At 35.5% G+C, this 20914-nt stretch overlaps 1 protein-coding gene across 15 annotated transcripts in view; it reads right to left on the bottom strand.

The window, feature by feature from the left end:
• Positions 1–16800, bottom strand: part of CD200R1L (CD200 receptor 1 like) — a 45826-nt gene extending 29026 nt beyond the window's left edge. For 6 of the 15 annotated variants that reach the window (XR_014822360.1, XR_002337484.2, XR_014822364.1 and 3 more), the window contains exon 1: positions 16266–16523. Coding sequence is in view for 3 of the 15 variants with exons in the window: in XM_084986798.1 (XP_084842924.1) it covers positions 16266–16329 (64 nt within the window). In the remaining 12 variants the exon portion in view is untranslated. Of the gene's footprint in view, positions 1–16265 lie in introns of all 15 variants that reach the window. The other 9 variants (XR_014822366.1, XR_014822365.1, XM_084986799.1 and 6 more) reach the window with 6 other exon arrangements.
• Between the last annotated feature and the right edge of the window lie 4114 nt (positions 16801–20914).

Here is a 20914-nt window from a genome sequence, read left to right as displayed (position 1 = left end):
GAATGAAGCGGAATAAAGAGATGGCAGACATCATCTAGCTCAACTTCCCAATTCGGTAGTCCCTGAGACCTACTTGCATTCTTTCCCTTGAGTTTCATAGAGTTTCTGATAATCAAAATAGTCCTAATCTACTTCAAATTTGGTGTCTGAAAAACCTGTCTGCGATATTAAAAAAACGCAATGATTTAAAAAATTCTTCTTAGGATTTAAGGGCCTAAAAAGTCCCTCCTCTGGGTTTATAAAACTACCATTCAGTAACTATTTATGTGCCCTCTGCTTATAAAAATTTACTTCTTGCTTCCCATTCTAAGTATCCACCCAATTTTACCACATTAAAAAATAAACAAATTCAATACAGGTCTTAGAAATGAGCAGTGAACAGGCCTCTATAATAATTTGGCTTTTCTAGGTAGCTAAATGTTATTGCCTTGGGCTGGAAGGAAAGCAAGGAATGAGATTCTAACTGTTAAATTTAGCCAATATTAGGCTCAAGAATTTATTCCAGAAAGAGATAAGAAGTCAGAGCTGACCTTGGAAGGATTACTGAGATCAAGTTGTGTCTTCAATGTTCTAGACTCTAAAGCTCTATCATAGCACACAGTATAGCTTTGCCAAAGGACCAAAGAGTAAATAAACATTTGAAGCTTTGTAGTCCATATGGTCTCTTTTGCAAGTATTCAACTCTATTAATGCAGCAAGAAAGCAACCACGTATAATACATAAGCAAATGTGCATGACTTTGTTTCAACAAAATTTTATCCAAAAAATGTGTGCCTGGCTGGATTTTGGCCATGGTCTATAATTTGCTGACTCTTGATTTAAAGCATAGTTATTTGTTCATTCTAATTTCTTGCATCTACCACGATTAAAAATAAACATCTATCAAGTATTCCATTTTCTTCTGTTTACTTTCCCTTTTAAAAATAAACTGAATCTCCACTGACAACCCCAAGTTCTCCCCCAAACTAAATAAATTCCCTATTATAACATAAGTTGTAATTCTCTTTCCTTCCTTCTCTCCTCCCTTTCCTTACCTTATCTTACGTTACCTGAAGTGTGCCAAGTATAGAGTACCCAATACAATTCTGATGAATAAGAAAACTCTAATGGCTCCTACCAGTTTCCAGCTAAAAGAGAGCTGTCTAATCAGCTGATCAGAAGATACCATCCATGACAGACAAAATGTTACTCGTGCCTGTGAGGACCTTTTCTTAAGGGCATCTTGACCTCGGTAGCCCTGAGATCTGTTGTTTATAGAAGAAAGTGTTTCACAAACCTAGAATCCTCTGGTCCTGGTTGAACAGATTTCTCCTTTATCATCGATTCTTTTTATGTTTTGGCTGCCACCCATCATGCTCCCTATTTTGAAGGTATAGACTGTTATCAATGGAAAGTTCAAAGAAATGAACCTTGATTCCTTTCAAAAGGACTTTCTTCTATCCTTTGGATTTTACTTCAAGTGCCCATTAGAAATTATGAATTTTAGTGACAAAGAAAATGATTTCATGCTTTGAACTCTTAAGTTGTTGCCATCTCAGTGATTCCCATTTTAGTTATCTTGTTTGAGAATATTGATAATTTGGCCTCCTCTTGATGAACTTACTTTTTTATTATGAAATGTCTTCTGTTATCTCTGATAATATTTTCTTTTTGGTCTGAAATCTACTTTATCTGATATTAATTTAGGCACTCCAGCTTTCTTTTATTAGTGTTATCATGGTATATTTTCCCCCAATCTGTTTACTTCTAATACTTTTCTGTCTATGTTTACAGTGCATTTCTCATAGACAGTGTAAAAATTGGGTCTTGCATTCTTATCCATGGTAATCATTTTTCTAGAACTCATAAGCTGCTGTAGTCTCCAGAGATTCCAGAAGATACTTCCTTGACGAAAACAGTAAGAAGTTCAATAATAAAGGATAGGGTGGGAAGAGAGTATTGGCATCATTGAGAAGCTCAATGGTGGGATCTTTTGTAGGCCAGAATAGAGAGTAAGAGAAGTTGTTATGGAAGTGGGCTTCATAATGACAGTGGAGATGATAGGATTCTGCATTACCAAGAAAAGATGACAGCACTTAACAGTCAAAGGCAAGATAGATACAATTATCAGAAACAGTAGTAGAGCCAGAATGGAAACTAAGAGACACTAAGAGAAACTAAGGATTTGTGGAAAAAGCTAAATAAACCTTGGTATTCTAAGGGACAAGAGAGATCAGCCAAAGAATATATATGGTTTTCACTATATAGCCAAAACAAGAGTGAGAATCTTAGTTTTGTCTGCTGCAACAAAACTGCCATGGACTGTGTAGTTTAAACAGTAATTTATTTCTCACAGTTCTGGAAGCTGAAAATCCTAAGGTCAGGGTACCTACAGATGTGGTGTCTTATGAAAGCCCACCTCCTGGCTTATAGGCAACTGCTTTCTTACTGTATCCTCACCTGGGAGGGGCAGAGGGAGAGAGAACAAAGCAAATTTTCTTGTATCTCTTCTAATAAGGGTACTAGTCCCATCATGGGGACTCCCCCTTCATAATCTAATTACTTCCCAAAGGATCCATCTCCAGCTGTTATCACACTGGATATTAGGGTTTCAACATATAAATTTGTGGAGTACCTATTCAATCCATAGCAGTGAGTGAAGGCTCAGGTATATATCATAATGGAAAAATCATAATCCTTCACCAAGTTTCTCTACTCAAACTGGTTCTCAGACTCAAATCCACATAACCATAAGCTCACATTCCAAAATTATAAAAACAGAGGAAGAAACAAGCAGCCATAAAATGAAATAATATACCCTTCATTGGCTGTCCTCTCTGATTCCTAAAGAATAAGAGTCAAAACTTCAGATATGAAAGTTACTAAATGAATCAGATATTAGGATATTGGAATTCTTGAATATAGGTTATAAAATAAATGTGTTAAAGAAATCAAAGAGGAAAAAAATTTTAAGACAGGAAAAATATGCTTTCTTAAAAAAAAAAAAAAACTAGACAGATAAGAAGAACACAACATTAATACATCCATTGATTCTCTACTTATCCTACCTGGAAAACCACACTGACAAACAAAAACATGGAGGATGAGAAAAAGGCAGAAGAACTTCAGAATGTGGATCATTGACATCACTCCAAGATATAAAAAACATTTTGGGTAATAAATGATGATAAAATAACATATAAAATTTAAACCATAAAACAGAGTGAGAAGATAACACAACTTCTCTGAGTCTCTCCTACTGATGTAAATGATCACATTCTTTAAAATGTCACTATATTTCTATAAGGAAAATTATTTTCCCAAAGACTGTATTTCCCTGTTCCTCTAAGATAAAGCAATTTCAGTTAAAATTCAAATACAGAGCAACAAGATTTCTTAGATTGAAATGATTATCCAGAGTTCTGCTTTTTTTTTCAATATGGCCAAGTAACTGTTAAAGAACAAACTCTTCTATTTACCAACTGTAACTTCTGGACAAAATATGAATAACTATTATCTGAAAGTACTGGAGAGCAATCAAGAACATGCATATAGAGAACAGGAGTGAACAACTGGAAAAAGGGAATGACACTGAGTGAATTTCTTATTTTTAAAACCTTTGGGGAGTTCCCGTCGTGGCGCAGTGGTTAACGAATCCGACTAGGAACCATGAGGTTCTGGGTTCGGTCCCTGCCCTTGCTCAGTGGGTTAAGGATCCGGCGTTGCCGTGAGCTGTGGTGTAGGTTGCAGACGCGGCTCGGATCCCGCGTTGCTGTGGCTCTGGCGTAGGCCGGTAGCTACAGCTCCAATTCAACCCCTAGCCTGGGAACCTCCATATGCCACGGAAGCGGCCCAAGAGATAGCAATAACAACAACAACAACAAAAAGACAAAAGACCAAAAAAAAAAAAAAAAAAAAAAAAAAAAACCTTTGGCCTGAGGGCAGGCCCAAGTTGATACCAAGTGATACAGTTAAACTCTCATAGAAAACCTTCAATCTTACTGATGTGAAGAACCACCAGACAAAGTTTGGGAAAATATAAACCACTGGAAATTATGGTGGTAAATTTTGGAAAAGGCAAAACCAAATAGAGAAAGTCCCCAATTTTGTTTAAGACCTCTGCCCAAATCTCTGGCTGACTTCTAATCTAAGTATGTGTAGGGCAGAATCCAAGTAGCTAAGCTGAAGACTAAAAGTGATCTGAAATTTAAGTTTCTGCTCAGTGCAGTGAAGAAACAGCTTGCAATTTATGTCAATCCAAGTTAACTGAGAAAATAATTAATTAATAATAATTAATCAATCAATACAGAGAACTGTAACAGAACTAGAATCTCTCTCATTCACAATGTTCAAGATAAAATTTATAATCTTAAAAGAAAGGACAATGGGGACTGTCCTTGAAATAATCTAAATGTGAGAATTAGCAAAGTATTAAAGAATTTTTTTTTTAATTTTTTAAAGTCAGTTTAAACTTTTTTTTTTTTTTTTTTTTTTTTTGTCTTTTTGCCATTTCTTTGGGCCGCTCCCACTGGCCTACACCAGAGCCACAGCAATGCGGGATCTGAGCCACATCTGCGACCTACACCACAGCTCACGGCAATGCCGGATCCTTAACCCACTGAGCAAGGGCAGGGACCGAACCCAGAACCTCATGGTTCCTAGTCGGATTCGTTAACCACTGCGCCACAACGGGAATTCCTAAAGAATTTTTAAAATTAAAATATAGTTGACTTAAAATATTGTATTACTTTCATGTATATAATATGATTCAATATTTTTCTACATTATGAAGTGTTCACCATTGAGTCTAGTTATCATCTGTCACCATATAAGTTATTAAAATATAATTGACTATGTCCCCTATGCTATGCATTACATCCCTATGATGTATTTATTTTATAATTATGAGTATATACTTATTAATCCCTTTTACCTGTCTTGTATACCCCCTGCCCCTTCCTTTCTGGTAACCATGAGTTCCCTGTATTTATGAGTCTGTTTCTATTAAATATTTGTTTATTTATTTTGTTTTTCACATTTCACATATAAGTAAAGTCATATGTTATTTATCTTTCTCTGTCTGACTTATTTCACTTAGCATAATACCCTCTAGGTCCATCCATATTGTTGCAAATAGCAAGATTTCATTCCTTTTTAGTGCCCGAGTAATATTCCATTGTATGCATATGTGTGCATGTGTGTGTGTGTATCACATATTCTTTATCCATTCATCCATCCATTCATCTTAATTATGCTCAAGTACCTAAAGAAATAGATGAAAGTACTAAATAAAACATTAGGATATCACTCAGAGATATAAAACAATCTTTTTAAAACAAACTGAAATTATAGAATTAAAAAATACTAAATCAGCAATTAAAATTCACCGAATGAACTTAATTTAGCTTAATGAAGTTATTAAAAGAGCCACCCAGATTAAACACAGGTAAATAAAAATCCTCCAGTCAATAACAAAGGGAACAGATTAAAAATAAATAACCAGAGCCTCAGCAGCTTGTAGGACAATGTAAAAAATGTTTAGCATACGTATATTAGAGTACCAGGGGTAGAGGGGCATAAAGAACAAGGCAGAAAAGAATATTTGATAAAATAATAACAAAAATTCTTCCAAATTTAATGATTTACAGATTCAAGAAGCTCACAGAAGGAATATCACTATTGACTGCAGGAAAAAAAAGAGAATTGTAAGGGAATACTAAGAACAATTACAGGGCAACAAGTTAGATTAAAAACTTACTCAAGAAAAAATAGTAAATCTGAATAGACCTATAACCAGTAAAGACATTGAATTAGTCATTTTAAAGATTCGCACCAAGATAAGCCCAGGTGCAGATGATTTCACTTGTGAATTCTACCAAAGCCTTAACCTTAAATCTTCTCAAATTTTTCCAAAAAATAGAAGAGGAGGGATAACTTAGCAGTTTATTCTATAAGGCCAGCATTACCCTGATACCAAAGCCAGCCAAAGACAATGCAAGAAAATTGAAGACCAATATCCCTTATAAGTATGATGCAAAAAGACCAATATCCCTTATAAGTATGATGCAAAAATCTTCAACAGATTATTAACAAATTGAATCCAGTAGCATATTAAAAGGATTATATGCTGTATATGTCTAAATGAATCACTTTGCTGTACAGCAGAAATTAACATTATAAGTCAATTACACTTCAGTAAAATAATTTTTTTTATAAAAGGATTATACACCATGACCAAGTGGGATTTATCCCAGGAATGTAAGGATGGTTGAACATGTAAAAATCAAACAATGTAATACAACACATAAATACAATAAAAGACAAAATCCATACTACATGACTATTTCAGTTGATGCAGAAAAAGTCTTTGACAACACCCTTTCATAATAAAAACACTCCACAGACTAAGGATAGAAGTGAACTCAATCTACTGAGATATCTATGTAAACCAATATATAACATTAGTCCTAATAATCAAAGGGTGGCAACTTTTATATTAAAATCAGAATCAAGAAAAAGATGTCTGCTCTTACCATTTCTATTTAGTATTATTTGTAAGTTCCATACAGAGCACTAAGGCAAGAAAAAGAAATAAAATGGTAATAGTGAGTGTAAAGAAGCAAAACTTTTTCTCTTTGAAGATGATGTGATCTTGTACAGAGAAAATCCTAATGAATCCATTAAAAAGCATTTAAACTAAAAAACAGTTTTAGTAAGTTTGCAGGATATAAGGTTAATGTGCAAAAATCATGTTTGTATATGCTTGCAGTAAGAAAAAAATCCAAAAATAAAAATTAAAGAACAATTCCATTTACCATAGCATCAAAAAAGACTAAAATACATAGGGAAAAAATTGTAAAGAAAAGTGCAAAACATTTATTCTGAAAATAAAAAGCATCATTAAGAGAAATTAAATGGTACAGTATTCATGTTCAAGAATCTGCACTTGATCTTAGCCAAAAGGCCGAGAAGCGATGTTGTTCAAGAATCTGAAGACTCAATATTGTTAAGATGCTGACATTCCCCAGATTAACCTACAGATTAGACATAATCTCTATCAAAATCCCAGCTGGCTTTTTTTTTTGCAAAAAATTACAAGTAGATTCTGAACTAATATGGAAATGCAAGAGACCCTGAAGAGTCAAAACAGTCTTTTAAAAGGACAAAATTTAAGGACTCACATTTGCTTATTTAAAAACTTACTACAGTTATTAGGGCATTATGGTATTGACATAAGGATAAACATATAAAGCAATAGAATAGAACTGAAGTCTAGACATAAACCAATATGTCTATGGTCAACTGATGGTCAACTGATTATCAACAAAGGAGTCAAGATCATTAAATGGGGGAAAAATAGTTTTTTCAATAAATGGTACTGAAGCAATGTGATATCCGCATGCAAAAGAATAAAAGTGGTAGAGGGGCATAAAGAACAAGGCAGAAAAGAATATTTGATAAAATAATAACAAAAATTCTTCCAAATTTAATGATTTACAGATTCAAGAAGTTCACAGAAGGGATATCACTATTGACTGCAGGAAAAAAAAGAATTGTTAAGGGAATACTAAGAACAATTACTATATTAATACCGTATACAAAAGTTAACTCAAAATTAATCGTAGACCTAGGAGTTCCCATCATGGCTCAGTGGTAATGAATCCAACTATTATCCATGAGGGCACGGGTTTGACCCCTGGCCTTGCTCAGTGTGTTAAGGATCTGGTGTTGCTGTGGCTGTGATGTAGGCCAGCAGCTACAGCTCTGATTTTACCCTTACCCTGGGAACTTCCATATGCCACACGTGTGGCCCTAAAAAGCCAAAAAATGAAAACAATCATAGACTTAAATGTAAGAGCTAAAATCATAAGACTCTTTGTAGGAAAAAAAAAAGTCTTTGACTTTGAATTAGATAAAGTTGTCTTCAACACAATTCACAAAAGCACGAGTGACAAAAGAAAAAGATGGATAAATTGTACATCAGAATAAAGGACATCTTGTGCTTCAAAGGATACTGTTAAAGTGAGAAGTCAACTCACAGAATGGGTGAAAATATTTGTAAATCACATACTTGATTAGAGACGTGTATCTGAAATACATAAAGAGCAATTAAATGCAAATAATGTAAAAATAAATAACTCAATTTAAAATTGGATCCAAAAACAAACTATCTGAATAGATAGTTCTCCAGAGGAGAACATAAACACATGAAGGGATCTTTAACATTGCTAGGCATCTGGAAAATACAAATAAAAACCATAATAAGATGTCATGTCATTTTCACTGATCTATAATCAGAGAGGTAGATTATAGCAACTTTTGGTCAGGATATGTAGAAATCGAAACACTCACAAATTGCTAGTGGAAAATTAAAATGATGCAATCACTTTGGAAAATAGTCAGTTCCTCAAAAAAAGTAGAGTTACCATATGACTCAGCAATTCTACTCCAAGGTATATGCCCAGAATTGAAAACATATATCCACAAAAAAAGCTTATACACAAACATTTGTAGCAGAGTTGTTCATAACAGCCAAAAGGTCTATTATGAACAATCCAAATGTCTATTAACTGATGAGTTGGGTAAATAAAATGTGGTATATTCTTACAATGGAATATTATTAGGTCATAAAAAGTGACATACTGTTACATGCTACAGCATAGGTGGACCTTGAAAGTCTTTTGCGAAGAAGACGGTCTCAATAGACCACATATATGATTCCATTTTCATATAATATGCAGAATAGACAAACCCATTAAACAGCAGTAGAATTGAAGTTTCCTAAAGATGATTTTGTAGGGAAATGAATGGGGAATTAACCTTTAGATCAAATACTGAAAAAATAACCTTTGGATCAAATACTGGAAAAATAGTATGTTTTTTCAAATACTAAAAAAATAAAGTAGTTAGCCAAAAAGTCAACAGCTTTGTTAAAATGATGTCCTTAAATATATTAGTTAACTCAAAAGAAAGTAGGAAAGAACAAAAAAGGGACAATAAACAAAGAGGACAAACAGAAAACAAATAGTAAAATGATGGGTGCAATTTTTATCATCTTAACAACTATTTTATATATTGACACAAAAGTAGAGATTGTCAGAAAAGAAAAAAAAAGCAAAAGCCAATCATATTTTGCCTACAAAAATGAACTATCCAATGAGAGACATGTAAGTTGAAAGTAAATGGATAGAGAAAATATAAACTATGCAAACATAAGGACGAAAAGGCCAGAGAGCTATATTAATAACAAATAAAATCTTCAATATAAAGAACATTACCAGAAATAAAAAAATTTTATATCATTAAATTGCTTAATTCATCAGAAAGACCTAATTATCATAAATGTATATAGACCAAATAACAGTTTCAAAATACATGAGGCAAAATTGATTAAATTAAAGAGAGAAATAGACTATTGCATAGTCATAATTAAGGATATTGACATCCCTCTCTCAGAAATTAATAGAACAATTAGACAAAAATATTTTAAAGACAGAATATATGAATAGTATCAATTACTTTGATACAACATATTTATGGAATAGTAACCCAATGTGCAGAATATACATTCTCTTCAAGTGCTCTTGGTACATTTACCAAGGTTAACTATGTTTTGGACATAGTATGAGTGTCAGTAAATTTAGAAAGATTGAGAAAAACAATATGAGTATAAAGGACTCTCAAAAATTCATTTTTATTGAAGAAAATTTATTGTTAATAATGCGACATGTTAATCTCTTGGTTGTGATTTTATATATTCTGAAATAAAGAGAAACATGCACTGGTATTTCTACTTTGAAGAAAAATCTTTTCCTTCATATTTATCAGCCTGTTTTGGAATAGTGCTACCCAAGGAGTAAAGAGTATAGCCATTTCATTTGTGTGTAATATGTTTGCTCTCCTAATCTTGGTAATGATTGTTTCACTATCCTTGTTCCTCATCTTTCTCTCCCTTCTTCCTTAACTAACTTTCAAACTATGACTTTGCTTCAAACACTTTGGGAAAGAAATCCCCCATCTCCCTACCACCAATCCATAAATGACTTGCATCTGTGCCATCTTATCTTTATTCTCGTTATTAAAATGAAAGACGTCACCTTTTGTAATGTTAACCAAAATTTCAGAAATGGAGATATGATTGAAATAAAAAGGTGTTTATTTGGGGAGTTCCCGTCGTGGCGCAGTGGTTAACGAATCCAACTAGGAACCATGAGGTTGCGGGTTTGGTCGCTGCCCTTGCTCAGTGGGTTAACGATCCGGCGTTGCCGTGAGCTGTGGTGTAGGTTGCAGACGCGGCTCGGATCCCGCATTGCTGTGGCTCTGGCGTAGGCCGGTGGCTACAGCTCCGATTCAACCCCTAGCCTGGGAACCTCCATTTGCCGCGGGAGAAGCCCAAGAAATAGCAACAATAACAACCAAAAGACAAAAGACAAAAAATAAATAAATAAATAAATAAATAAAAAGGTGTTTATTTGGAATTTGTTAGGACTGCAGCCAGGAAAAGACATATCCAAAAATACTTGAAATGTATTATATTGGCCTGCAAAATGGGGGGAGCTTATAAAGGGGAAAAAAAAAAAAAGCAAGGTTACATAAGTTGTTTGTTAAGAACTAGGATTGGAACTGCCAAAAAATAAGGGCGATGTTAAACAAGGATTGTTTGGAGTTCAAAGTAATTAAATAGTTGGGAATGGCATAGGGAATTTTGAAACTACAAGGTTGCAGCTAGCAGCTGCTAGCACATATTTTTTTGAAAATTGCTGATGGTGTCCTTGAGTTTGATTTAGATCAGAAAGTTCAAATTCTCAGTGATGCAGGAGTGTGTGTGAAAGCACATCCAGAATGGCCACTCTGCTCCTCTTTTATTTCTTAAACCATAGTTACTTCATTTTGATTTTTTAAATGATTTTATTTTTTTAAACTTAAAAAAATTTATTATAGTTGATTTACATTGTTCTGTCAATTTCTGTTGTGCAGCCGAGTGACCCAGTCATACATATATACACACTTTCTTTCTCATATTATCTTTCATCATGTTCCATCACAAGTGATTGGACATAGTTCCCTGTGCTATACAGCAGGACCTCATTGTCTATCCATTTTAATTTTAAGAGTTTGCATCTATTAACCCCGAACTCCCAGTCCATCCCACTCCCTCCTCCTCCCCCTTGACAACCACAAATCTGCTGTTCATGTCTGTGATTCTGTTTCTGTTCTGTAGATAGGTTCGTCTGTGCCATATTTTAGATTCCACATATAAGGTGTTATCATATGGTATCTGTCTTTCTCTTTCTGATTTACTTCACTTAGTATGAGAATCTCTAGTTCCATCCATGTTGCTGCAAATGGCATTGGTTTGTTCTTTTTATGGCTGAGTAGTATTCCATTGTGTATGTATACCACATCTTCTTAATCCATTCATCTGTAAATGGATATTTGGGTTGTTTCCATGTCTTGGCTATTGTGAATAGTGCTTCAGTGAACATGTGGATGCACGGTCTTTTTCAATGAAAGTTTTGTCTGGATATGTCATCACTACCAAAATCCAGTTCCTCCACTTGTGCTCTGAATCTCATTGTATCTCATTTTTTCAGTGTTTTTTCTTATTTAGTTAATATATACCACTCTCAATGAAGAAAAAAAGGAAACTCAGCAAAATACTTCTTTTCAGGAAATAACTAATATACTGAGAAGCACAATTTGTTAAAGCAGATACTTGAGAGCAGAAAACCTCCAAAGGAATCGGTGTCAGAGTAGAAAAACCTGAACTGTAATTGGTGAATTGCTAGAGGACAAATGAGAGTCCAAAACTCCAGAGGTACACAGTCATAGAGGGACCCTCACACTTTTGAGAGTTTTACCTCCAGGAACTCAACCAGGTTCTCACAGTAAATATTGGAGAAAAATCCCTTCAAGCTTCTGTCACAGGAAGGGAAAAAGGAACCATTTTGAAATGCATCATATAACTCTGTTCTTTTTAACAAAGTCTGACCTCAAGAGAAACCACTTAAACACCCTGACTGAGAGAGCCTAATTTATACGGGGGTGGGGGGTGGAGGAGAGAAGGGAAATAGCCAACCCTAGCCTACTCCATCCATCATTTTCAACCTAAATTGTGGGAACAAAAACTGAGAAACATTTGTAAAGTTCACAGTCCAGATAATCAGCTCACTGAAAAATTTACACCTAATCATAGGACAATAAACTGCCCCCCCACCCTCTATCTTATCATCACATTACTGAAGGCCTATTTAAAGTTGTTCTTGGCATTCCCATTGTGGCTTAGCAGGTTAAAACCATGATAGAGTGTCTGTGAGGATGCCGGTCCATCCCTGGCCTCACTCAGTAGGTTAAGAATCTGGCATTGCCATGAGCTGCAGCATAGATCACAGATGTGGCTCAATTCTAGTGTTGCTTTGGGTGTGGAGTATGCCAGCAGCTGAAGCTCTGATTTGACCACTGGCCCAGGAACTTCCATATGCCATAGGTGCAGCCCTTTTTAGAAAAATTAATTAATTAATTAAATTTTTTTGAACCAGTAATCATGTCTTGGTATCAAGAGACATACTAAAGTCAAAAATATAGTTTTGAAGAAACTAAACAATCATTGGAACCAAACATAGCAGATATAATAGAATTGTCAGACTGGGAATTTAAGACAATTATGATTAATATGCTAAGAGCTTTAATGGATAAAGTAGACAACACAAAATAACAGATGGGCAATGTAAGCAGAAAAATGGAAGTCCTGACAAAGAAGCAAAAAAATGCTAGAGATAAAAAACAGTGGAACAGAAATGAAGAATGTCATTGATGAGCTTATTAATAGGTTACTAATAATTAATGGCTGAGGAAGAATCTCTGATCTAGGCTGAGGTGAGAATCTCTGACCTAGAGATATATATTAATAGAAATATCCAAAACTGAAAAGCAAAGAGAACAAAGACAAAAAAAATCAGAACAGGATATCTGAGGACTGGAGGGCAAATGCAAAATGTGTAACACACATTGTGATGGAAATATCAGAAGGAGAAGAAAAACAAGAAGAAATATTTGAAATAATAATGACTGTAAATTTCCCTCAAATTAATGTCAAAACCAAACCAATGTTCAAGAAATCTTGGAGAAAACCATCAGGACAAATGCCAAACAAACAAACAATGACAGCAACAACAACAACATAACTAGACATATCATAGTCAAACTAAATCAAAAATTAAAATATCCTTAAAAAAAGCCAGAGATTGAAAGCATCTTACTTACAGAGGAACAAAGATAAGAATTATATCCAACTTCTGCTCAGAAACCATGCAGGGAGGAAGAGAATAGAATCAATCACTTAAAATTCTTATAGGGAAAAAGCCCCACCAACCTAGAATTCTTTACCCTGTGAAATTATCCTTCAAAATTAAAGGAGAAATAAGAATTTTCTTCTACAAACTACAATTGGGATGAGCTGTTACCAGTAGACCTGGCTTGCAAGAAACATTAAAAGTTCTTAGAGGAGATCCCACTGTGGTGCAGTGGGTTAAGGATCCAGCATTGTCTCAGCAATGGCTCAGGTTTGATCCCTGGCCTGGTGCAGTGGGTTAAGGTGTGGCCAAAAAAAAAGTTCTTCAGAGAAGGGAAATAATATAGGTCAGAACTTGGAACCACATAAAGGAAGAGTACTGGAGAATGAATAAGTTAAGGTAAAATAAAAACTTTTAGTTTTGTTATTCTTAATTGATCTTATAACAGCTTGTTTAAAATAATAGCAACAATATATTCAATTATTTATTTATATATAAGTGAAATGAATGATGGTGATAATACAAGGAATAGCCAAAATTGAGAATACAAATAATTCTAAGGAGTTCCTGTCATGGCTCAGCATTTAATGAAACCAACTAGTATCCATGAGGACATCAATCCCTGGCCTTACTCAGTGGGTTAAGGATCTGGAGTTGTCATGAGCTGTGGTGTAGGTCATTAATGTAGCTCAGATCCTGCATTGCTGTGGCTGTGGTGTAGGCTGGCAGCTACAGCTCTGATTCGACCCCTAGCTTGGGAACCTCTGTATGCTGTGGATGTGACCCTAAAAAAAAAGAGAGAGAATACTAATAATTCTGAATGTTGGCAAGAATGTGAAGCAGCATGGACTCTCATTGATTCCCAGTGGGAATGCAAAGTGGTACAGCAACTTTGGAAGAAAGTTTGATGCTTTCTTCAAAAACTAAACATATTTTGCCATACAATCCAGCAAAAGCACTCCTTAGTATTTGCCAAGTAGAGTTGAAAAACCTCATGTTCACACAGACACCTGCATACAGATATTTATAGCAGCTTTATTTATAAATGACAACACTTGGAAGCAATTAAAATGCCTTTCAGCAGGTAAATGGTCAAATCAACTAGTACATCAAGACAATGGAATATTATTCAATGTTTAAAAAAATGAGCTATCGAGCCACGAAAGCTAGAGGAAACTTAAATACATATATTAAGAAGCCAGTATGAAAAAGCTACATACATACAATTCCAACGATATGATATTTTTTAAAACACAAAACTGTGGAGACTCTAAAAGGATTAGTGGTTGCCAGGGTTCAGAGGGAAAAGAAGGAGAAATAGGCAAAACACAGAGAATGTTGGGAGTTCCCATCATGGCTCAGCAGAAACGAATCTGAGTAGCATCCATGAGGATGCAGTTTCGATCCCTGGCCTTGCTCAGTGGGTTAAGGATCCAGCATCGCCGTGAGCTGTGGTGTAGTTCAAGGATGTGGCTCAGATCTGATGTAGCTGTGGCTGTGGTGTAGGCTAGTGGCTACAGCTCCAATTTGACTCCTAGCGTGGGAACCTCCATATACGGGGTGCAGCTCTGAAAATACACACACAGACACAAAAAACCACAGAGAATGTTAAGGACAGTGAAACTACTATATATGATACTACAATGATAAATATATTATGCACTTATTCAAATCCATGGAACATACCACACCAAAAGTGAACTCTATGTAAACTGTAGACTTTGGGAGATAATTATGTATCATTGTAGGTTCATCAATTATAACTGATGTAACATTCTGGTGGGGGATGCTGATAATGGGGGAGGGACTATGCAAGTGTGGGGCTAGGAGGTATAGGGGAAATCTCTGTATCTTCCTCTCATTTGGTGTGAACATAAACTGCCCTAAAAAATTAAATGTCAAAATACTCATGTAAGTGCGCGCACACACACACACACCTTTTTATAATTAATGGGTATTTAATTTTATCAAATACATGAGGCAATCTTATAGTTTTCTTCCTTTGAACAGGTCATAGGTCAACTACATTAATAGGTTTTATTTAAACTCTCCTCAACTACACTTTTTTGTCATCTATTTCCTGCCACATTTAAATATTTCTCTAGCCCTTTACATGAGTCAGAATCTGGTATTCACTCTCTTTTGAGTTCATCCTAAATGTTTCTCCATCCCTTCCAATTTCATTCAGCTCTTCTTGGCTCTCATTTCCCCTCTTTCTTTCTCCTAAGAACTAGGTCTTCTCTCTCTTAACTAGACATAATATAGAAGTTTGGAAGTCTGTTTCTCAGAATATTGTGCAATATCATTGGGATCATTGCAAGAAAATATAGAAAGAATGCAAATATTTGTTTCTGGCTACTCAAGCATGCTCTAATTAGACTTACTTCACTTATTTATTTAACCTGTTTATGCTTTTGAGTAAGATTCCATTTGTATAAAGAGTTCTGGTGAGAGCTTGAAATCATTGACTTAGATTAATTATTTATCATTTATATGTTCTTATTTTCCTTGATCCTCATTTTCTGAAACAAATTGTACCCATAAGTTTCTTGCCTCTAAAAATTTCAAAACCCTAAATAGAAATTTAGGGGTTTCCCTTAGCATCAGAGCTAGAAATTATAAATATCAAAGGAGAAAAATTACACATCAGTAAATATTAATGTCCCAAAACTAAAATTCAAGTGATATAAATAAAAATACAAACAAAAAAAACCCAAAACACAAAAAACTGGAGGAAAACAATGTATTTGTACAGTCAAAGAAGTTTAGTTTTACTCCATTCTAGGGCCCTCAATATTATTCTGCATTCCATTGGTCAGCTAGTCAGTGCACCACTATGATGAAGTAAATCAGAATGTTCTCTGAATAATGCACACATTTCTCATTGTTACTAGAACAAATCATAAAACATCCTATGAGCGGATAAAGAACATTCTAATCACTATTGAAATGTAGCTTTATTTTTTGCTAAAAATGTCATAGAATCAGACTTACCAGATAGGATGATAATGAAAGAGATCAGTAACTTCTCCGTTGAAGTCCTCCTCAATGTCTTCATTTGGAGTGATTGATTTTCTACTTTAATACGAATCTACTGTAAATTGATCATTGACTCAGTGAGTCTCTCTCTTTTGGTCACTTTTGTTTACTCTCAGTTAAACCAGATTGCTTATCATTTTTCTTTGCCATTTCACTTTATCTTCATCTCTGTTATGTATGCTTTGGGCTGACTAGCCACTGACAGGAAATGTCTGTGAATTTTGCTTAGTAATAAACCAAAAAAGCCAGTGCTTACTATTCATTGGTTTTCCCACAGTACTAAGCTGATGAGATAAATTTTATAGTACTTCTTTTAAGAATTAACATTTTTGGAAGTATAAATTATCTATGGTAAAATGCACAGATCTAAGTATACAGCTTGATGAATCTTTATACATGTATACACTCAGGTAATCACCTCCAAGACCAAGATAAAACCATTCCCATTATTCAAGGAGTTTCCTTCCTGCTCCTTCTCTGTCAGTACCCCTTTCTTGGAGATAAACACCACTCTAAATTCTATCACCCTTTGCCAGTTTTTCAACTTATATAAATGAAACTCTTTTCATAGTTCATGTTTTAGTGCTGTGTATAAATTTTTATGAATATACCATAATTTATTCATCCATTTCTCTGGATTTAGATTGGTCCATTTTGGGATTAACATAGATAAAGCTTCTATAACATTTTCGTTTTATACATATCTTCTGGTATATCTATGCATTCATTTTCTTGGGTATATGCCAAGGAATAAAATTGATGGATAATAGGATAGACATATGTGTGATTTCAATAAATACTTCCGATTATTGGTCGAACTGTGTCCCCTCAAAATTCCTATGTTTATGTTCTAACTCCCAATACCTCAGAATGTGAAGTTATTTGAAAATAGGTTCATCACAGATTAAATTAAGATGAGGCCCTACCGGGGTGGTTTGGGTCCTAATCTAATGATTGGTGCCATTAAAAAAAGAGGAAATTGGACTTGTTCACAAGAAAAATGCCATGTCATGATGAAGGCAGTGCTTCTATAAGCCAGTGAACACCAAAGATTTCCAGCAAGTCACCAGAAGCTCAGGGAGAAACAAGGAACAGATTCTTCCTGTTTTAGGAGAATGAAATATTTTTTTGATGACAGGACATGATACAAAGACACTTGAATAGATGATAGGCAGAACCCTTTGTTACTTAACCTCGAAAAAAGAGAAGGCTGCCACATAGGGTGACCTATGGATGACAGGGTTTGCACTTGTGAACAAAACAACAAGCAGCCTATCTATCACAAGAAGGGTGAGGTTAGGTTCCCAGGGCCTCTGGATGGGATAATTTGAATACTTTCCCAAGCCCTTGTGCATATTTATTGCTTATGGGCCTGTTCCTAGTGGTCTGGTACTTAGCCTTGAGGCAATGAAGAGGTGTAGCCTGGGGTATAAGAACCCAGATAAGGAGTTCCCATTGTGGCTCAGTGAGTTACAAACCTGACTAGTATCCATGAGGATGCAGGTTCAATACCTGGCCTCCCTCAGTGGGTTAAGTATCCAGTGTTGCTGTGAGCTGTGGTGTAGGTCACAGAAGTGGCTTGGATCTGGCATTGCTATGGCAATGGCTGTGGCTGTGGCCAGCAGCTGCAGCTCTGATTCGACCCCTAGCCTGGGGATTTCCATATGCTATATGCTGCTAGTATGACTCTAAAAAGCAAAATAAATAAATAACCCAGATAAGGGAAGTGGTTGGAGTGTGGACTTAATCAGTTGCTCAAGAAGGGGAATTCACATCTTGTAGTCAGGGTCTCAAAACTGGGTCTAGACAGCATTTTTTTTTTTATTAAAACTGTATTAAAATTGACCCATTGATCATCACATCAGTTTTGAGCTTGACTGGGACAATTGAGTGGAGACTTTTTAACAATTAGTGCCTAAGTTGCCCTAAGCAGTTTAGGGCAACTGTAAAGGAGACTTTTTAACAATTAGTGCCTAAGTTGCCCTAAGCAGTTTACAAATATTTTATTGTGAGAGTAAAATAGAGGGAAACAAGTAGAAGTATTTATGAAGATCAGTTTGTAGGCTGGTCTACAACCAAGTTCCTCACTTTATGGTATTAAACAAGAAAACAAATCTGACAGGATCTCTAACAACATCCTAGTTGAGTTGTAAAGTATGTTAAAAGTATGGATTGTATTTTTATGACAATATACTATCTCGGTGTATTCCTTAGTTCAAGGTGGCAAGCCCAGCAGTTATATGTTTAGAGGGTATGAACTATGGTTCAGCAATGGTTAATGTTATTTGTAACCAAGGGGAAGGGGTAGTTGTGGTGGTCATGATCAGAGATGCAAGGTGGGAGGTTGTGGTGGCAAACTGGAGGTAGGAAGTAGGAGAAGGCACTGGTGAATGGAAGGTCCTCTCCCCAGGGGTTTTAGGAGGTGAACCTATATGAAGAAATTGCTCCTGGGGAAAGTAATAATCTGCATTACTTTTTAGAATGGCACAGATTGTGACCTCTACAAGATTTCCCTTTAGATGTGAGAGTATAGGGAAGTATGTCTTGGCAAAGAACAAGTTATATTATATATATATATAATTATATATATATATATCAGGATTGTGGGCTAAACAAATGGTGAGGGGTAGTTTTTTGCATCAGAAGCTCATGGGCAACTTCTGGCCATCAAACATGGTTCAGAGACTTAGAGATATGAGAGGAGATTGCTAAAGCTTGTACAGTGAAGGAGTCTCTAAGAGCACTAATGGGAATGCCTGTTGATTTTAATTTGGATAGATTTAGAGCCTTTTGTTGGGGGTGGGTGCCATTTAAGGTGAACTCATAAGTAGAAGATCAGGGAGATTAAGTAAAATTGGTAAATGAGGAATGTGTTGTCTCCAGAACCCAAAAAGAATTTACAAATGTTGAACTTGTATCATCCCTAATGAGTGTTAAACAAAACTTCTTGGAGGATGTGCCATTTATGTATTACAATACTTACCCTACTGGAGAAAGGCGTATACAGTTAAAATTTTGCAAAACCTATGTGAGACAACAAGACTGCCGAGATACTGCACTGGTGGTCTTTGAAAAGGATTACTGTGTCCCTTCAGAGGTGAAGGCAAACTGCAGGTGAGAGGCTGTTGAAATAGATACTGAATAGAACATAGTAGATAGTTACTAATTTTAATAACATTGGGTATGGGGCTTTAATAGACGGGACCATAGCATTGAGGTTGTAACACTCTACCATGAGGCATCATTAATTCTCTTCAGGTAAAATTCATCTGTCAAATGGAGAAGAAGGGGGATATTTATCTATTTATTAATTAGGTCTTATATAAATGTTTCAGTCCTTGAAGGACCTGTTTTAACTTACATTGAGCCACATTAACTACTTTAACTGAGGGTCCCATTTTGTCAAGCCAATTTGTAAATGTCAAAGACTGAATTTAATTTTAATTTATTATTTAATATATCAGAATATTTATGCTTACTGTCTTAGTCTGTTCAGGCTAATATAAAAAATATCACAGACTAGGTGACGTAAACAACAGAAATTTATTTTTCACATTTCTGGAAGCAGAGAAGTCTAAGATCAAGGCACTGGCAGATTAGTTGTCCATTGAGGAGCTGCTCTCTGGTTTCTAGGCAGAGCCCTTTCATTTATGTTCTTGCATGGTAGAAGAGATAAGCTAGCTCTCTGGGTTCTCTTTTCTAAGGGCCCTAATCCCATCCATGAAGGCTCCACTCTCATGATCTAATCACCTCCCGAAGGCCCCACCTCAAAACACAATCACATTAGGGGATTGTTTTCAACACATAAATTTGGTGGGAGACACAAATATTCAGTCTATATTCAGCATACACCAGGAGGCTGGAACCTGGGAAGTGTGCTTCAAGTGGTTAATCTCTCCTATTGCCCTAAATTGGCTCCTACTTGGGCTAGTATCCAGCCCATGGAGTTTAGTCAATTAGAACTGCTCATATTAAACATTAACACCAAGGAAACTGGAGTAAGGAGAGACCTGGAAACCACCAGCAGGCACAACAGCAAGCAACAAAGTTAAAGCACAGCTCACTGACAGGTGACAGTTCCTTCCCAAGCTGCTCTCTTGGTGGTTTGAAAGAACTAGTAAGCCAAGAGTAGACCCACAAGAAGCTATGCAAGAGTCACCAATCACAGCCATATTTTCCTGCTCACAGTGCCAAATGTTTTATAAGATTGAAAGATTTTTTTGATGGCAGGACACGATATAGTAACACTCATGTAGAATTCCTTGTTACTTACTTACAACTCTAAATAAGAGAGGAATGCCAAATAGGGCCACACAGAGGTTGTACCCAGGGACATGCTAACAGCAAGCTGACGTATAGGGGAAACTGATGCACAGGAAGTAGAGGGGATTTTCTGGGTCACCTGGGTCCCTTTGAATTGGCTTAATTTGAAAATTTTTACATCCTTCTCTCCTGTGGTAACTACTAGTTTAGTCTCTGCTTCTGCTTCTGTTTTGTTATATTCACTCATTTATCTTATATTTTAGATTCCACATGTAAATGAAAAAGACAGTATTTCTCTTTCTCTGACTGACTCACTGAAAATAAAACCTTCCAGATCCATC

Source organism: Sus scrofa, chromosome 13, assembly GCF_054392235.1.
Source record: "Sus scrofa isolate SSC_HxYL_T2T_F1_AM1 chromosome 13, Sscrofa_HxYL_maternal_Yorkshire_Landrace_v2.0, whole genome shotgun sequence".
In the NCBI taxonomy this organism is placed as follows: domain Eukaryota; kingdom Metazoa; phylum Chordata; class Mammalia; order Artiodactyla; family Suidae; genus Sus; species Sus scrofa.
This window is presented reverse-complemented; position numbering and strand designations above follow the sequence as displayed.